Source organism: Hibiscus syriacus, unplaced genomic scaffold (assembly GCF_006381635.1).
Source record: "Hibiscus syriacus cultivar Baekdansim isolate YM2019G1 unplaced genomic scaffold, ASM638163v2 tig00110904_pilon, whole genome shotgun sequence".
NCBI lineage: Eukaryota > Viridiplantae > Streptophyta > Magnoliopsida > Malvales > Malvaceae > Hibiscus > Hibiscus syriacus.
The window spans coordinates 1,123,861-1,141,378 of NW_024062907.1; the positions used below are offsets into that span (position 1 = coordinate 1,123,861).

At 31.5% G+C, this 17,518-nt stretch overlaps 1 protein-coding gene across 1 annotated transcript; it reads left to right on the forward strand.

Annotated features, from left to right (window-relative positions):
• Positions 1-8,227: 8,227 nt before the first annotated feature.
• On the forward strand, positions 8,228-14,878 carry LOC120146247 (transcription factor MYB41-like). The gene is made up of 7 exons (XM_039159867.1): positions 8,228-8,555; positions 8,627-9,163; positions 9,267-9,291; positions 14,018-14,150; positions 14,587-14,630; positions 14,706-14,757; positions 14,868-14,878. The coding sequence occupies exons 1-7, from the start codon at positions 8,290-8,292 to the stop codon at positions 14,876-14,878; spliced, it is 1,068 nt and encodes a 355-aa protein (XP_039015798.1). The 5' UTR covers positions 8,228-8,289.
• The last annotated feature ends 2,640 nt before the right edge of the window (positions 14,879-17,518 follow it).

Consider the following 17,518-nt stretch of genomic DNA (forward strand, 5'->3'; position numbering starts at 1 on the left):
CAGAAATTTTCACTTTATGTTGGTATGTACAAATTTTGAAACTCATTTAACTCCGGTTTAAGACTAGAATCGGCTAAACCTTAACTATGATACCATTAAATGTAACACCCCAACCCGTATCCGAGTCCAAGGTGTCACATTGACTTTTCATAACGTTTTTCTTAACAAATTGGTTAAAATTTAACTCCACAATTCAAGAAAACGAATATTTTACATTAATTTAAAATATATTGTTTTCACAAAACATATAAGAGCATATTCAACTCCACTTTCTTAGTACATGCCAACTAAATTTAATATAACAAAGTACATATGGTTCAAAATTCTTTTCTGATCTAAACTTCGTAAATGAGTGGCTAACCTGTCTTTCTCCTCATAGCTTCTCTTCTTGCTTCCCGGAACCTACGTGTGAAACACTCACACGCTAAGTCGATGACTTAGTGAGGCATATACAAATATAATGGAAACTCTAACTTGTAATCATGCATGCACAATTACTGCTATCATATCATACACAAGGATATATCCGTTCATTTATCAAATCCACACATGCACATATATAATTCGTTCCTATCATTATCATATTATTATCATTAATTCCTTTTATCATATAATCTTGTACTTATCATTTATACACATTATATAACACATATATCATTTCATAAAGGGACACACATATTATCATCAAGTTTATTTATATTATCTCTTTATGAGCCTATGTACACATTTGAGAACTAAAGATATGTGAGTACATAGAGGTTGTGCACATATGTTGTCACCACAGCTCGTATAATTCCCACTAGGGGTATATAGAAATTGTCCCGAAGGACCGCGTAGAAATGTCCCGAAGGACCACATATAACACATATGTCTCGAAGGACCACCCCTTAAGAACCATATACATATTCCAATGGACCAAATAAGTGTACCGAAGTACCGCATATATGTTCCAAAGGATTACAAATATGTCCCGAAGGACCACGTAGAACCCTCGACTCTTAGCATGCCAAATATACCTCTAGCTCTCAAGACACATAACATGGGCATTATCTTTTATCATTTCCCATATTCACATATTCATATCACATAGGCACTTAATATCATAGTTCTTTCATATAACTCATTATCACATTTTCATGTGATCACATAGTCACATCGTTCACTTACATATAGATCATTTCCATATAATTTGCATGTCACATATATCTTTTCTCATATATTTCATGTACCCATATATATATTATATGCACACCTTCACTTATCTCATAACATATAATTATTGTTCTATCCTCTTATATCCACATGACATATCATCTATACAAGCCATACTCACACAATATCAATCCTAATCATTATACTACTCATGCAATCATGTATTTCAACATGTAGGAAATAGACTTATCCCAAGTCTAATTTCCCATCAAATCATAATTAATACTATTATGCACTCACCTGGCCTCACTAGTAAATATTGTTCTCTTATCTTTTCTCGATGCCTAATACTTGTTGACTTGTCCCGACTTTGCTCTCGATCGATATCTACACAATCATACATATTTTATACATATTAGCATTCCAGTTATCATAATTCGATCCTTAATTTCTTAGACCAAAAGAAAGGGTTAATCCCATTTCTACTTGGAGTAATATCGGTACCCCACGTAGGGTATCGATACTTCCGTAGCTGTGGTATCGATACCAAGCTTGGGTATCGATACCCATTTTGCATTCGAAGTTCTCATTTCCAAAACTGGTACCGATACTATCCTTCTAGATATTGATACCCCATGAATGCCTTTATAAAATTCAAACTTATGGTATCGATACTCATGCATATGGTATCGATACCCCTATACCCAATATTGCTATTTTACTCTTGAAGTATCGATACTGGATAAAGTAGTACCGATACCGTATGCCTAGAATTCACTTTTTCAATCCAAAAATCTTACCAAACTCACTTAATTCTTCTTTCTTAACCTCCATTTAACCCTTAAGACTTATCTATACTTACACAAATTAACTTATTTCACTTCATCAGAACATCCCATAAATAACTATTATACTTGAATTCAAGAATCAAACCAATAAATCAACATGTTCTAAATTCATTTCTAATACTTTGAATTTCTTATTCTGACTGATGACAAGTCAAATTTAACTTCCAACTTCAATTACTAACTCTTTTCCAAAATTTCACTTATAAACCTCTCATATTTAATCCTTTCGAACTTAATCATCTTAGAGTTTTAAGCTACCTTAAGCTTCACTTAAGCTTTCTTATCATCTCAAGAATTAAACCCAACTTAAAAATGAAAGGAAACATTCACTTGAGATCCTCTTACCTTACCAATGGAGTCACAAGAAGAGAAGAGGAAGAAAGCCAACCAAGTCTCCAGAATTTTCTTTTTATTTCCCCCACTCTCCACGTGTTTTATACCCTATTAAAGAAAGATAAAAATCTTTCTTGCAAAAGACCAATTTACCCTTTACTTCATTCAATATTTGCAAACAATTGTTCACAAGTTATTTCCAAATAAGTCCCTAAATTTTTTAAAAAAATTAAAATCAGATCTCAAAGTGTCAAAACTTCCATTTTAGTCACTAACCATGACTTTTGAGATGTTACAGTGGAACGTGATCTGCTAGCTATAGATAAGCTAGGAACCAACGTTATAAACAAATGGATGGATGAAGACTACAAGACTATCTTGAAGTCGATAAATTTCTTCAAAAGAAATAGAATGAAAGAAAACTCTCAAAAGATATTTTATAAATCAAGTTGTGTTTACAAATGATTCTAAGGTGTCTATATATAGTATTTCTAAGTAGCATATGAAATGACTCAAAAGATGAAAACATTCTCATCAATTTAGCAATAATGTGCATTTGAATTATGTCTTTCTTATCTTCAAGGATGATTGAATAGGGGATGAATCTAGAAACTTTGAAGTTGAATTTGACCTTAATTTAATCCAAGGGGTGAAGGACTCTTTCTATTCCATGTTGATATTCTTCACTAAATTGGCCTAATAAGTTAATTAAATCAGCTTTCATTGCATGCTCCCTTGAAGAATTCAAAAAACCCTTGATTTGAATGATAAAATCAACTTTGAATGCCTTGAATAGGTGAATAAAGAAGGCCTTCAATGGCTTGTTTCTTGGTTAAAGTTAAAAAGACTCCCCCTTGGCTCAAACTCATCCAAATCATCCATGCATAAAATTCCCGTAATGAAAATTCTACTACTATGCACTGTTTTTGGTAAATCAATCATAGCTCAAGCTCCCGATATCAGATTGAGGTTATTCAAAAGGCGTTAGAAAGCTAAGAGATAAAGGAATGCTTTTCAATTTATTTCAGGAACCATAAACATATGTATCCAATCCATAAATGGAAAACAAACTAACTGAAATTCTTTCATGTGTTGTGACTATTTATCTCCCTTCATGCACCTAGATACAAAACAAGCAAATGTTCATGCTAAACAAATATAAACATGCCATGAAAAACATTAAATAAGACAATTTAATTAATGTACTAGTTTAATGAACGAACTAATTTAATTAGAGAACTAGCTTTATTGAATGATGAGCACACTTGAATGAAGTAACTTGCTTTAAAGAAACTACATGCTTAAATGAACATAATTAAAGTACATTCTTGAATGAAGTACCGTACTTATTTATTCATTCAATTTAATGTCATGCAACTAATAAAGCTCATGCAAATTCATGTACTAGTAAAAATCATGCAATGAATGATATCATATGATAAACATTTCCTAAGAGGCAAATGCAAACTTATGATAAGATATAGTGCATAAATGAGCAAGCAGAGGAGGTATAACTCCCTTAGAATCAACATTGGTGAGCATCAATGATTTGATCAAATCAAGAAGAAAGTTGGACTGATTAGGTTCACATCATTTACTCATATCCCTGTTAGAGTGTTTATAGTTCAGGGAAATCTATCTTCTTGGAAGATCACTAACCAAATAAAGATTCAAGGATTTCAACATACCAATTAATTCAGGTACGCTTCCGCGTCTAATATTTTTTATTCTTGATATTGCTAGATTATGGTTGTTGTTTTCATATTTAATATGATTTGGTTCTAACTTTTCAAGCTAATTTTTTTCATTTTTCTTGTAAAACACTTTGCAAGTATTTATTGCATTCATTTTGCTCAGGTATATTCGGGTGTGTTTAATTTACGGATATTCAGATCAAGTGAGGACGATTTCTTTGTTTCCATATTTGTTTGTCTTTTTTTAGAGAGTTTAAATGTTATGGTCTGAATAGAAATCTTAAGGGAATTTTAAGGTTAAATATTGTCCTCAATTGTTCATCAAATTAATAAAATTAAGAGAACTCTCAATGCTGAAAAGTTAAGGTATTAAAAGTATACTTTGTTAGGAATATCAAATCACTATAAATTATTATGTGTATTATTATTATTTTCTTTCATAATTTCTTAAAGGTCAATCTATCTCCTCTCGACTCTTTTAGTTGATGAACTATTCTAACAGTTTTCTTAAACAATGGATTAGCTTAAATAATCTTGTTTTATCCCTGGATTTTTAAGGGTTGGTAAAATTTTGGTTTGAAGTCAGAAATCGTTGTGTTTTGACATATTAATGCATATAGCAAGTCAAACGTGAAATCTCTAATATAAAATCCGATTGTTCAGTTCAAATTGCTATATTTGCCGTGTTCATTTGAATTGAAATTGTAGTCAACCATATCCTAGTTTTAATCACATCGGCAACTATTTTACTGTAATTTCAAAGTCACATGTTGCTTGAAGAGAACGATAATCGCGGCAACTTTCTTTACATAATGCAGTGAACAAAAAAGAATTGCTCATATGTGACGAAAGAAAAATTATTTTCTAATTAAAATTATTTAAATAGTGTATGGAATAGACATTTGAATTATTTGACGTTTTTGAAAAGACGTCGGAAAGATTCAACATTAATATGTTAATAAGGTTGACTTTCACACTGCATATAATCTTGGAAAGACGCTCTATCTTCCCGACTTCTTCTTAAAATGTCAAATGATCTGAAAATATTTCTTGTGCATTATTTATATCATCTTATTTTTTTTAAAAAAATCTACAACACTCTATTTGTATTATTTTCTTCTTCCATCATATTATTCCATCAAAATTGCCTTACAATAGCTGACTATAACTAAAAAAAGAAAGTCTAATTTTCAAAAAAGGAAAGGCTGCTGCTTTATCGATTGGGTGATGTATCAATAAAATATTGAAAGAGCAGTTGGAGATTGCAGCAGATTTTTTTGCTGGGGGGAATCAAATTATAAGAACATTGAGCATTTAAGAAATTAATGATGTCAAATATTGCTAGAAACTGACAAATTTGCTGACTGGTGTGGTGAGGGCAGATTTTAAGGAAGCTGCTTAGAAGTCAATTGTTATGCCAAAAATATAATATGATATTAAAGGTAATTAAATATAACAATGAAATAGTTCATTTGACCAACAACCAGTTGGTCTAGTAGGACGAGGCACTAGTTTTCTTAAGCAATGTCAGTGGTTTAAATCTCGACTATGGAGCAAACTGGGTTGGGAGGGTCACCCCCATAATGGGCCTCTGCAAAACCCGATCTGGATTAGTAGGTCAATATATCGGATAACAATGATTAATTCAAAAAATGCTTATTACAAAAAAGTAATCGAGTTACGCCTCGAAAAAAAATTAGTTATAAAGATTTTTTTGCTAAAAATAAGTGTATGATGTTTAAAATGGTATATTTTTAGGTGTCTGGTCATTAACCGTCGTTAAATATCTCCGTTAAGTGACACATTTCACATTCTAATAATTTTGAGAATTTTAAAAATTAAAAAAATAAAAATATATTTTTGTTAAAAAAAATTGAACAACCCCCACCAGCGTGCTCTCCCCTCTCCTTTCCTCATTCCAAAAGTTGTCAACCAGTCAGCGGTGACCGTCACCGCCACTGTCATCATCATCAGCATTGACCCTAAAACCCCATTTACATTTTGTCATAATATGCTACCATTTGCAGTGGAGATGCGTTCAACGCTTTTTCAGATTTTAAGACAATGTCGTCATTCGTCGTCGATTATGACATCCATAAGCCACACCGCTACCACCATTCGAACCACCATGCTATTGTGATCAAAACCCAACCGTTCGACGATGACGACGATGATGGCCGGAGATTGTTTGGGATAAGAAATTGAAATTGAGAATTAGATATTTAGATTTTGGGGATTTTAGATTTTGGGATTTTGGGTGACAGTAAGGATGACGATTGATTAATGGGTGGGTGACGATGGGTGGGTGACCGTTCGGTGATGACAATGGTGGCCGGAGATGACCAACGATGGTTGGTAATGGGGGTTGAAATGAGAGATTTTAGTTTTTTTAGGGTTTTTTATAATTTCAGTAAAAAGTTGGGTTTTTTTATAAATAAAATAAACATTTCTTTTAAATTAAAAATAATTTTTTTATTATTAAAAAATTAAAAAAATAAAGTAGACACCTAAAAGTATAACCGGAAAACGTTAGGCACCTATTTTTAACGAAATATTCTTTATTCTTTAACATGCTTTTTGAGGCATAGGTCAGGTATTTATTTTCGTATTAAGCCAAAAACAATTGTTCATTTGAATGAGAAAAAAATACAGTGAAAATGTGATTTAAAATGAATAAAAAAATATATATTCAATTTTAATAAAATATATTTCCAATATTCAATATTTAATAATAAGTGCTGAATATTATTATAATATGAATATTGTAACATTATAAATAATGAAACTATTTTATCAATTTAAAAGATAATAAAAATATTAATTAAAATGAGTTTTTGTCTTAGTTTTCTCTCTTGAGTGATTTTTTAAAAAAAATTTAAAATTTCTTCCTAGGCGACGACCTAATGTCGTCATCTCTCTTTTTCTTAATTTTTGTATATTTTTTTATTTAGATCTAAATAAAACATCATTTTCGTGTTGATTTCTTTCTTGTCACATATTCTTGAAAAGTTTGTTTTTATCTGCTTTTACGGTGTAACTGTTCAAAAGCTTTTATGACACAATTTTCTCTATCATTATGATAGTTTGACATTTTATGTTGCATTCATCATGACACACATCCTGATCAGAAAATGTCAATGATCTCGTATAATTAAATACCCTTTTGATGTAGATTGTTGATGCATTCAGAACCATTCATGAAGTAATAAGTTATATTAGTTTCTCCTATCTTTATACCTTCATCAATATTGTGTATAAGTTCGAATAGGCACATTGAAATATTGATAGTTACTGATTTCTTTTTAAATATGAAGTATGTATTCAAGCGAAGATTTTAATTTTATTTTTCTTCATGCCTTTTAAATTTTTATATTGAGATTGTGTTGTTACCTTTTTTTATTTAATGAAAACTTATTTTTATTAAAAAATACTTCAGACTCCATAGATTATAGATATTTTTAATATTGTACATAGAAATTCTATTTTCTTCTTTCCCCAAGTCTTTCTAGTTTTACTATACATAAATAAGATCTTTGAAATTACTTGATATAATCCATCAACAAAATTGTATATTAACTAAGGCATGAGAGGTTGGGGAAAAATAGATTAACCTGAGATTATCATCAATTACTAATATTTAACTTTTGCAAGTCAATAATGTAATCTACTACATCTCAAGTTGTCAACTCTGTATTATATAATTGTAAATTGAGGTTAAGGTTTCTTGTTGGCCAAAAATAAGCCCTAGATAGTTTTATCTAAATGAATAGCTACGATTGTAGGTTATGTATGTGTTGTAAATAATTAAGAAAGATAATAACATATATTATATTATAATCACCTCATATTATTAAAAACAATTAATCTAGTTAATATGAGATAATTAGATATTCAAGGAGTACATAAGATTTGATTTTTAAAGAAGAATTTATAAAATTTTAAAAGTTAAAATAGATTATCATTAAAATATAAATAAGAAACATAAATTATATAAAAATTTAAAATTTTCATCGCGATCAGGTTCTGTAGTGCTGCTAGGTTACTTCCCGGTCTTTGTTTTCCGTGGGAAACTTGTAAAAATATTATAATCAAATGAAGAATGTTAATGACATCAATGGTTTAAATTTTGAATCACGTAGCGCATGCATGCACCTATAAAAACCACCTGCATCTCTCGTCTCCCTTAAAATACACAAATTCAAACTCTTTCAGCAGCCCTTAATCACCAAGAGGAGATTAATTAAGCTCTGTGATCAGCTGAAATGGGAAGGTCTCCGTGCTGTGCTGATGATGCCAACGTGAAAAAGGGGCCTTGGACTCCAGATGAGGATCAGAGACTGGTCGATTACATCAACACAACTGGCCATGGAAGTTGGAGGTCTCTTCCAAAGCAAGCAGGCTTAAACAGATGTGGGAAAAGTTGCAGATTAAGGTGGACTAATTATTTGAGGCCTGATATCAAGAGAGGCAAATTCAGTGAAGAAGAAGAGAAACTTATCATCAACCTTCATTCAATTCTTGGAAACAAGTACATAACTTTTCTTCTTTTTTGCTTATATCTCATGCTTAAGTTTCTTAAAAGTTTTTTTTTTTTTGCAGGTGGTCTAGGATTGCTGCTCATCTTCCTGGACGAACACATAACGAGATTAAGAACTTTTGGAATACACACGTTCGGAGGAAGCTATTGAATCTGGGAATTGACCCTTACACCCACAAGCCAAGAACTGATCTTGATCACCTTTTGAACATTACACAACTGCTTTGTGTGGCTCAATTAGGCAACTTGACGAACCCTCTGGACACTGTTTTTAAACTTCACGCTGATGCTGCTCAACTAGCCGAAGCCCAATTGCTTCAAAATCTAATGCAGATTATGAACACGAGTCAACGGAATCCCTACCAACTTGAAGGACTAGTTGAACAAACACCTCAGAATATCCCCATTCATGCTGGTGCAGTCCCTCAAAATCAACAGATTTTGAGCAATTCCTTTGAACAAAATGAAAATCAACTTCCTGGGTTGGTTTCAATATCTCCTGAGACTGCACAAGATTCCTCTACCTACGAGGCTTGGGAGAAGCTGCTTATGGAAGATGAAGCCGATGGTGGTGCTTCCTACTGGAAAGAAATCCTGGAGTAGGTTTTTCTCTTCTTCATTTTTCATTTCTTTTAATTTCTTGCTTAATTGACTTTACTTCACTTGTTTATTTTCTTTCTTTTTTTTTCTTGGTTTTTGCAGCTTCACTTCATCAACTTCGTCACCCGTCTCACGGTAGAGCACCTTTCGGCTTAATGGAGAAAAAAAAATTCATCCAATATTATTTACATTTTATTTTGTCAGGGTTCTTTCGTTTACTTTATTCATTTAGGAAGCTTATAATAGAGCTACCTCTTTGTAAATTTTAGATTTTGTTTTGTTCTAGTTAATCAATTCAATCATAATAAATTTGAGATACAATATTGTATGTATTGAATACATTGATAACATATATATGTTGTGTTTTGTAAAAGATTATGTATTTTTCATTAAATTGACGATGACAGCCTTATGTCAAAATTAGGGTCGAACGGTTAAATATATATATATGATAATTAAGATTAATCTGTCCGTATAGATAATGGTAGAGGCAAAACAAATTACTTAATTTATTTTATCATGCATACTGTATATGATAAATTGTACGTAAAAAAACTTGCTAATATACGGATATGATTTTTTTTTATAGAAAGCCGCTAGTTTTATTAAAAATAAAAAATATTCAGATTTACAATGAAGATTTACGAGCACAACTGTAAACGTTATCTAAATTATAACTAGGACATTTTCCTATAACCATTCAAACAAAATCTACCCACCTAAATCTCATTAGGACAATAAAGGAAAAGGTTTAAAAACCTAATCAATGCTCAACCAAAATAAAGATACGAAAAAATATGTCTGCATCAGCAAACGAATCACAAAAGAGGTTGAAATTGCTACATCAGAGTCAAACGACACGAGTAAATTATCCACAAGCGCAAAAAACGTATTCAACCCAATCCAAGGGTCAAAAGCAGAGAATATCAAAATGATAACAAATAAGTGTCATCTTGACCAGTCGTAACGATGTCAAATCTAACTTTGAGAAAAAAAATAAACGAAAACAACGGCAAAAAACCGTAAACTACCAAAAGGTAGAGAAAAACGTACCACAAAAGTATAGATAAACATGTCATAATTATTCTTATTAAAAGTTAAAAAATTAAAAAAAGAAAAAGAAAAAATACTTTAAATTAAACAATTAAACTTTTGACTGTTCAAGACGACGATTGACTATGGAATATATGTCAAATTCAACAATTTCCACACTTTTTTTTCCAAATTTTTATTCATGTATATTATTATATGGTTTAGTGTATTAGACAGAAATATTTTATATATTTGTACCATTCTTTCAATATATATGTACATTTTTAAGTATATACTAAAACATGTTAAATATTTAAATACTTTTATTCAATTAGATTTTCTACTGTTATATTCGGGATGGAATAATGGGGCTAACCGGATATTGTTCCTTATGAAAATATTAATTTTAGATATTTTTTTAATTTTAATTGTTAGTTTATTTTTATCTTTTAAAATATTATAAATTTATCTCATAAAATATTTTAAATTCGTCAATAAACATAAAATAGTGCGTATTTATATCAATATGAATCTAAAGAATAAAATGTTTAGTGCGGTGAGTATTAATAATTTCAGTTTTGGATGTTTGCATTTGTTTTAGCCACTAAAAGTCATAATATTAGTTACCTTATAAGCTTGGGATTTTCTCAGGAAAGGTGGGTTAATATACGGCTAATATATGGCGTTACCGGATACATTATAATATATTTACAATATTCGGTTTAGCGCTACCGGAAATGTTGAGTAATAATAATGTAGTAGGTCTAAATCATGAAGAAATATTAAAAAATTTGGCAACCGACAAACTTAGCTTGTCGGTTTGTGTCGATACAAATGAAAAATGTATCGCTCCATAGCAATATTACATATACAAATATGACAAAATCGGTCCCAAAATGACAAAACCGGTAAAACGCTACAGGATATGTTGAAAGTGTCGATAATTTAATATAAGTATCGAAACTTTATGAATTTAAAAGAGAAGAAGTTGTAGCGCCTATAAAGTGTCGATACTTTAAAAAAATATATCGATCCATAATAATATAATAGGTAAAAATATGATAAAACAGGTCTCAAAATTGACCAAACCAGTAAAACGATACCGAATATGTTGAAAGTGTCGATACTTTAATATAAGTATCGACACTTTCTAAAATTAAACTAAAAAGTGTCGACACTTTATGAAAATGTATCGATCCATAAGAATATACCAGGTAAAAATATGATAAAACAGGTCTCAAAAATGACAAAACCGGAAAAAAGATACCGGATATGTTAAAAGTGTCGATAATTTAATATAAGTATCGGCACTTTCTGAATTTAAAAGAGAAGTTATAGCGCCTAAAAAGTGTCGACACTTTATGAAAATATATCGATCTATAACAATATAACATCTAAAAATATGATAAAACCGGCCTCAACAATGAAAAAACCGGTAAAACGATATCAGATATGTTGAAAGTGTCAATACTTTAATATAACTTTAATATAACTATCGACACTTTTGGAATTTAAAAGAGAAGAAGTTATAACGCCTATAAAGTGTCGATACTTTAAAAATGTATCGATCCATAACAATATAACAGGTAAAAATATGATAAAAACAGGTCTCAAAATTGACAAAACCAGTAAAACGCTACCGGATATGTTGAAAGTGTCGATAATTTAATATAAGTATCGACATTTTATGAATTTAAAAGAGAAGAAGTTATAGCGCCTATAAAATGTCGATACTTTTAAAAAATGTATCGATCCATAACAATATAATAGGTAAAAATATGATAAAACCGGTCTCAAAATGAAAAAACCGGTAAAGGATTATCGGATATGTTGAAAGTGTCGATACTTTAATAAGTACACGTAATAAATTATCGATACTTTCAAAAAATAGGTAAATATCCTATCGAAAGTATCGACACTTGACATAAAAGTATCGACACTTAGGTAGTTGTATCGATTAAATATAAATAACATATCCGGTGTAAATATAAATGCATAGCTAAATTTCCTCTGAAAATAAATAGAGTTTTTGAAATCGAAGCGTAATTGTTGTTGCATTTCAGAAGGCGTTTCTACGTGAAGTTTTGTTTATTTGTTGCTGCAGTCGAATCGAAAGGTACATTGTTGAAACCCTAGTTTTTTATTATTACAGTAATGAGAAATAGGGTTTTTATGTGTTGTTGTTTGGGGTTTTCGAAGTAAAGAAGCATTTGGGACCGAATCGATACTTTTATTTAATATTTATAGGTAAAAAATGATATAGGTAGAAAATGATATTTTAGGTTGTATAAATGTGCCGACACTTATTGTAGTGGCCATTCAAATTCTTTTGAAGACCAACAGTTTTACCACAAAGAATGGTTATTGATTTTTGTATATTGAATAAAGTGTATGTAAGCAGTATTTGATTTGATTTGATTTGCGCAAACTGATATGTGACGGAAAAATGAAGTCAATGGGAGGAAAGCAACCACAGGGTGGATATATGTACTTCTAGTAAGTATCAGTCTTTTAGTTATTATTGTTGAAATGGTAATTGGATTAAAGTATTTAAGAACTTTAAATTGATTACAAATTTTAAATGTTGACAGTATGGTCGAATGCAAAAGGATGAAGGAAGATGGCACACACAACGGTTCGGTATGTAAAATGAAATTGACATTGAGTATTATTTAGCGTTAATGTATTGATTAAGAAACGTTTATGCTTAATATTAGGTGACAAAAGATGTGAGGTTGAAATGGAATTCGATGAGTGATGCTGAAAAGGAACCTTACATCATACAGTCAAGGAATAATAGTAAAAAAATACAAAGAACGGATGAAAGCATATGAAAAGAAGGTATTCATTAAACTTGTAAATAAGTTGATACAAGATATATAAGAACAATAACATTATATATTGTTAAAAAAATGTAGGAAGTGTCGACAAGGTGCAGCATAAAAATGGTGAATTCATTAATTGAACACCTTAAAGAGAAGGATCAGTTGAATGTGCTGAGGGAAATGGGGTTTGGATCATTGATAGGAGTAGGGGATCGACCAATTCGGAGGGAATTGTGTCAATCCTTGACGGAGCAATTTGATGTCAAACAATGTATTGCTAAATATGGTGATTATTCATTCCCTTTGGGGGTATCGACTGCTGTAGCCACTTGGGGGTACAAAACAAAGGCAAAAGTGTTGTAGAAGTATGTAGGAGTAAGAACTGGAAAGCACTTGCCTCCAAATATGGTTTGAATCAGAAGGTGGCATATCCTGAAGTTGAAGAATATATCAAAAGTGGATCTTACGGGGGGAATGACCTGAAGGCCCGAGTTCTATTGTACCTTGTCGGGATATTTCTTTGTCCAACGGGTGATACGTCAACGAACAAGGACGATATGAAGCTTATTTGCGATGAAGGCTTGAAGGGTGAATTCAATTGGGCTGAATATGTCCATTCGAGATTGATTGAATCAATAATCACCTTTCAAAAGGGCAGTCAGAGATACCTCAAAGGGTGCATAGCAATCTTAGAGGTAACTGAGTTGAAGAATGTTTTTGTTTTTTTATATAAAATGATAGTATAGTTATTATATAAAATGATAACTTTTATTATAAATACAGGTTGCACTGTTCGATTTTTGGTCGGGCTGTGATAGTTTGTCGGCTTATGAAAGAAACGGAGTGGCACGCATCCATGTATGGGGGAAGGAAAAGGTGGTTAAAGTGATGGCAAAATTGAAGTTGGATAGACCGAGGAAGCTAGAAATGGTAATAAATGTAATTAAATAATATTAAGAATATAATCAATATCTTAATACAAATTTAATTTTGAAGGTTATTGTCAAGGAGTTAGAGGAGGCAGAGGAAGCAGAGGAGGAAGAGGAAGCAAAGGAGGCAGTGGAGAAGGAAGAAGAGATGGTTGGAGGGGTGGATGACGGTCAGGGGGATTACGGTGAGGGAAAACAGAGTAAATTCGACATTTTGATGTCTGAATTGGCTGATATTAAAAACACATTTTTGATATTCATCAAAGACAATCAAGAGTCGAAGAGACACTTGAGAGGCATAAGGGGGAAGTGGAAGGAAAGGTAGATGTAGTGGTGAATGAAGTTGAGGTGTTGAGGGAACTTAATCTGTTGACGGGTGGAAAAATTGATGTAGTTGTCAAGGAGGTTATGGAATTGAGGAGTGAACTTACGGGCTAAAGGAGGTGGTTGAGAAAAACTTGGATGAAGGGGGGGAAATGAAGGGTGAAATAAAAGAGATGAAGAGCTATGTAGAGCAAAAATATGATGAACTGAAAAAATTTGAAGAAGAGAAGATGGAGGAAGAAGAAAAGATAGAGGAAATGAGGAGAAAGGATGTCACTAACATCTATACACCGGAGAGTGTTATAGATGCAGATTTGGATCCGGAATGTCCTACACCCGAGAAGAAGAAGCAGAAGGTAAGTTGAATCAAAGAAAACTTAATTTGATTTTTATCATGTTGTTGTGACTAAAATTTGTATGCAAAATTGTAGGTTGAAAAAGCGGTTATTCCAAGCAGAATTGAACCGGTCGAAGCTGAAATTTGTGATTATTTATGGAATAGTGGATTAGAATCGGGGTAAGTTAAATATATTGCTTTGTGAGTGATATTTAAATATTTCATGACAATATATTAATCCTAATGATTTATACAGATGTTCTGTAATCTCAATGGGAAATCAATACGCTAGTGTATCCGACGTTGCAACGTTAAAGCCTAGTGAATGGGTTGTCGGTGTGGTAAGTAGACATCGATTAAAAGTTAAAACCTATTGAATATATTCTGATTGTGTAATTAATTTTTTTAGGTTATTGATTTGCTCGCCTGGACAGTATGCTACGATTCTAAAAAGTCAGGCTAGACGATTGGCTACATTCCATATCACTTAACGGTGAGTTAAATTAATAAATGTTGAAAAGTAATGTTATAGACGGTAAATTAATAATGATTGTCACGTAATTGCAGAAACAGGCGTTGGACAACGCCTGTAATATTGAGGGTATTGCGAGTTTTTAGGGTACCATGTTGCATAACTATGTGAAATTCACCAAGTGTGAGAAGGTAAGACACCATACGAATAGACATAAATGATGTTTTTGGATATATGATTGGCTACATTGGTATCTGTTGGCGTTGGATATGGTAGACCGTGTTACAACTGTATATGATAGTATGTTTACATCTGAAGCAGCTAAACAGAGAGTGAATGATGCTAAGATATTGGTATGTATGAAAGGAAATTATGTCAATTATAATGCATAATTTGTTTAGATCATAACTTCATATTTTTTAATGCAGATGAAAATATTAGATAGGTATAATAAGAAACGCATTTGGGTAGAAGCATGTGGATCTCTAGGAAATTTCCCCTTGCAAAGATTCAAATTCGCGGAGCATAAGATGAACGAGCAATCGAATGGACATGATTGCGGCATTTATGTGATGATGTGGATGGAATCGATTGGTTCTAGAGGGGCTACTTGTGATTTTGTAAGTAGAATTAAAAATTTATTTGCGGTTAAATTGTTAAAATGCGTAGATTGAATACTGTGGTCTACAATACTTAACGTACTGACAATTTGAATATAGGTTGTTAGAGAATGGGATCGTATGGGAATATTAAACGATCTCGTAAGCCACAATCAAAATCAACTAAGAGAGAAGATGACAAAAACTACCATGCTACACAAGAATAACAAAAGGAAGGGATGATGTAAATGCAGGGTTAATTTTGTATAAGATTTTTAATTTTGTATACGATTTATAATTTTGTATGTGAATGTAATTATGTATGAGATGGGAAAAGTTATCCAAATGTTTTTTGTACATGTTTCTTATACACAGTAGGAGTCATGTTTTTTGTCTGCATTATTCCAAATGTCACTAAAATAATTGTCATCATATGCGGGACTGAATGGCCATACCATATTTAGGTATGTTCAATAACTACAAAATGCAATAACTTTAAAGTAATAGGTAAATTTACAATGTAGGTGGCAAAAATAGAATATAATAATGACAAAATTAATAAACACAAAGATTTGATTCCAACATTTTGTCCAAGTTTGGGAACTTAATAGGTAAAATACCGGTTTAATGAGAGAATAGGTAACTTATGTGTCGATACATTTATAACAAGTGTCAATCCGAAAAACATCGAAAACCATAATTATAATGTAATAGGTAAATTAGCAATATAACCAGTCTAAATATACCGGTTTTTGAGAAAACATGTGTACAAAAAGTATCGACACAAATCAAACAAGTGTCGATACTTTTGGTCCAGAATGTATTTCAAAACCAAGTGCACTAAAAAGTGTCGATACATTTATAACAAGTGTCGATCCCAAAAACAATCAAAACCGTAATTATAATGTAATAGGTAAATTAGCAATAACGATCTAATATACCGGTTTTTGAGAAAACATGTGTACAAAAAGTATCGACAAAAATCAAACAAGTGTCGATACTTTTGGTCCAGAATGTATTTCAAAACCAAGTGCACTAAAAAGTGTCAATACATTTATAACAAGTGTCGATCCCAAAAACATCGAAAACCATAATTATAATGTAATAGGTAAATTAGCAATATAACTGGTCTAAATATACCGGTTTTTGAGAAAACATGTGTACAAAAAGTATCGACATAAATCCAACAAGTGTCGATACTTTTAGTCCATAATGTATTTCAAAACCAAGTGCACTAAAAAGTGTCGATACATTTATAACAAGTGTCGATCTCAAAAACATCGAAACCCATAATGATAATGTAATAGGTAAATTAGCAATATAACCGGTGTAAATATACCGATTTTTTAGAAAACAGGTGTACAAAAAGTATCGAAACAAATCAAACAAGTGTCGATACTTTTGGTCCAGAATGTATCGACATAAATCCAACAAGTGTTGATACTTTTTGTCCACAATGTATTTCAAAACCAAGTGCACTAAAAAGTGTCGATACATTTATAACAAGTGTCGATCCCAAAAACATCGAAACCCATAATGATAATGTATTAGGTAAATTAGCAATATAACCGGTCTAAATATACCGATTTTAAATCAAACAAGTGTCGATACTTTTAGTCCAGAATGTATTTCAAAACCAAGTGCACTAAAAAGTGTCGATACATTTATAACAAGTGTCGATCCCATAAACATCGAAACCCATAATTATAATGTAATAGGTAGTAATGTAACCGGTCTAAGTGTACCGCTTTAATTTGAAAACAGGTTAGCATAATGTATCGACACATTATTAACTTGTGTCGATACCTTTTTAAATTACTCATTTTTTTCATTCAT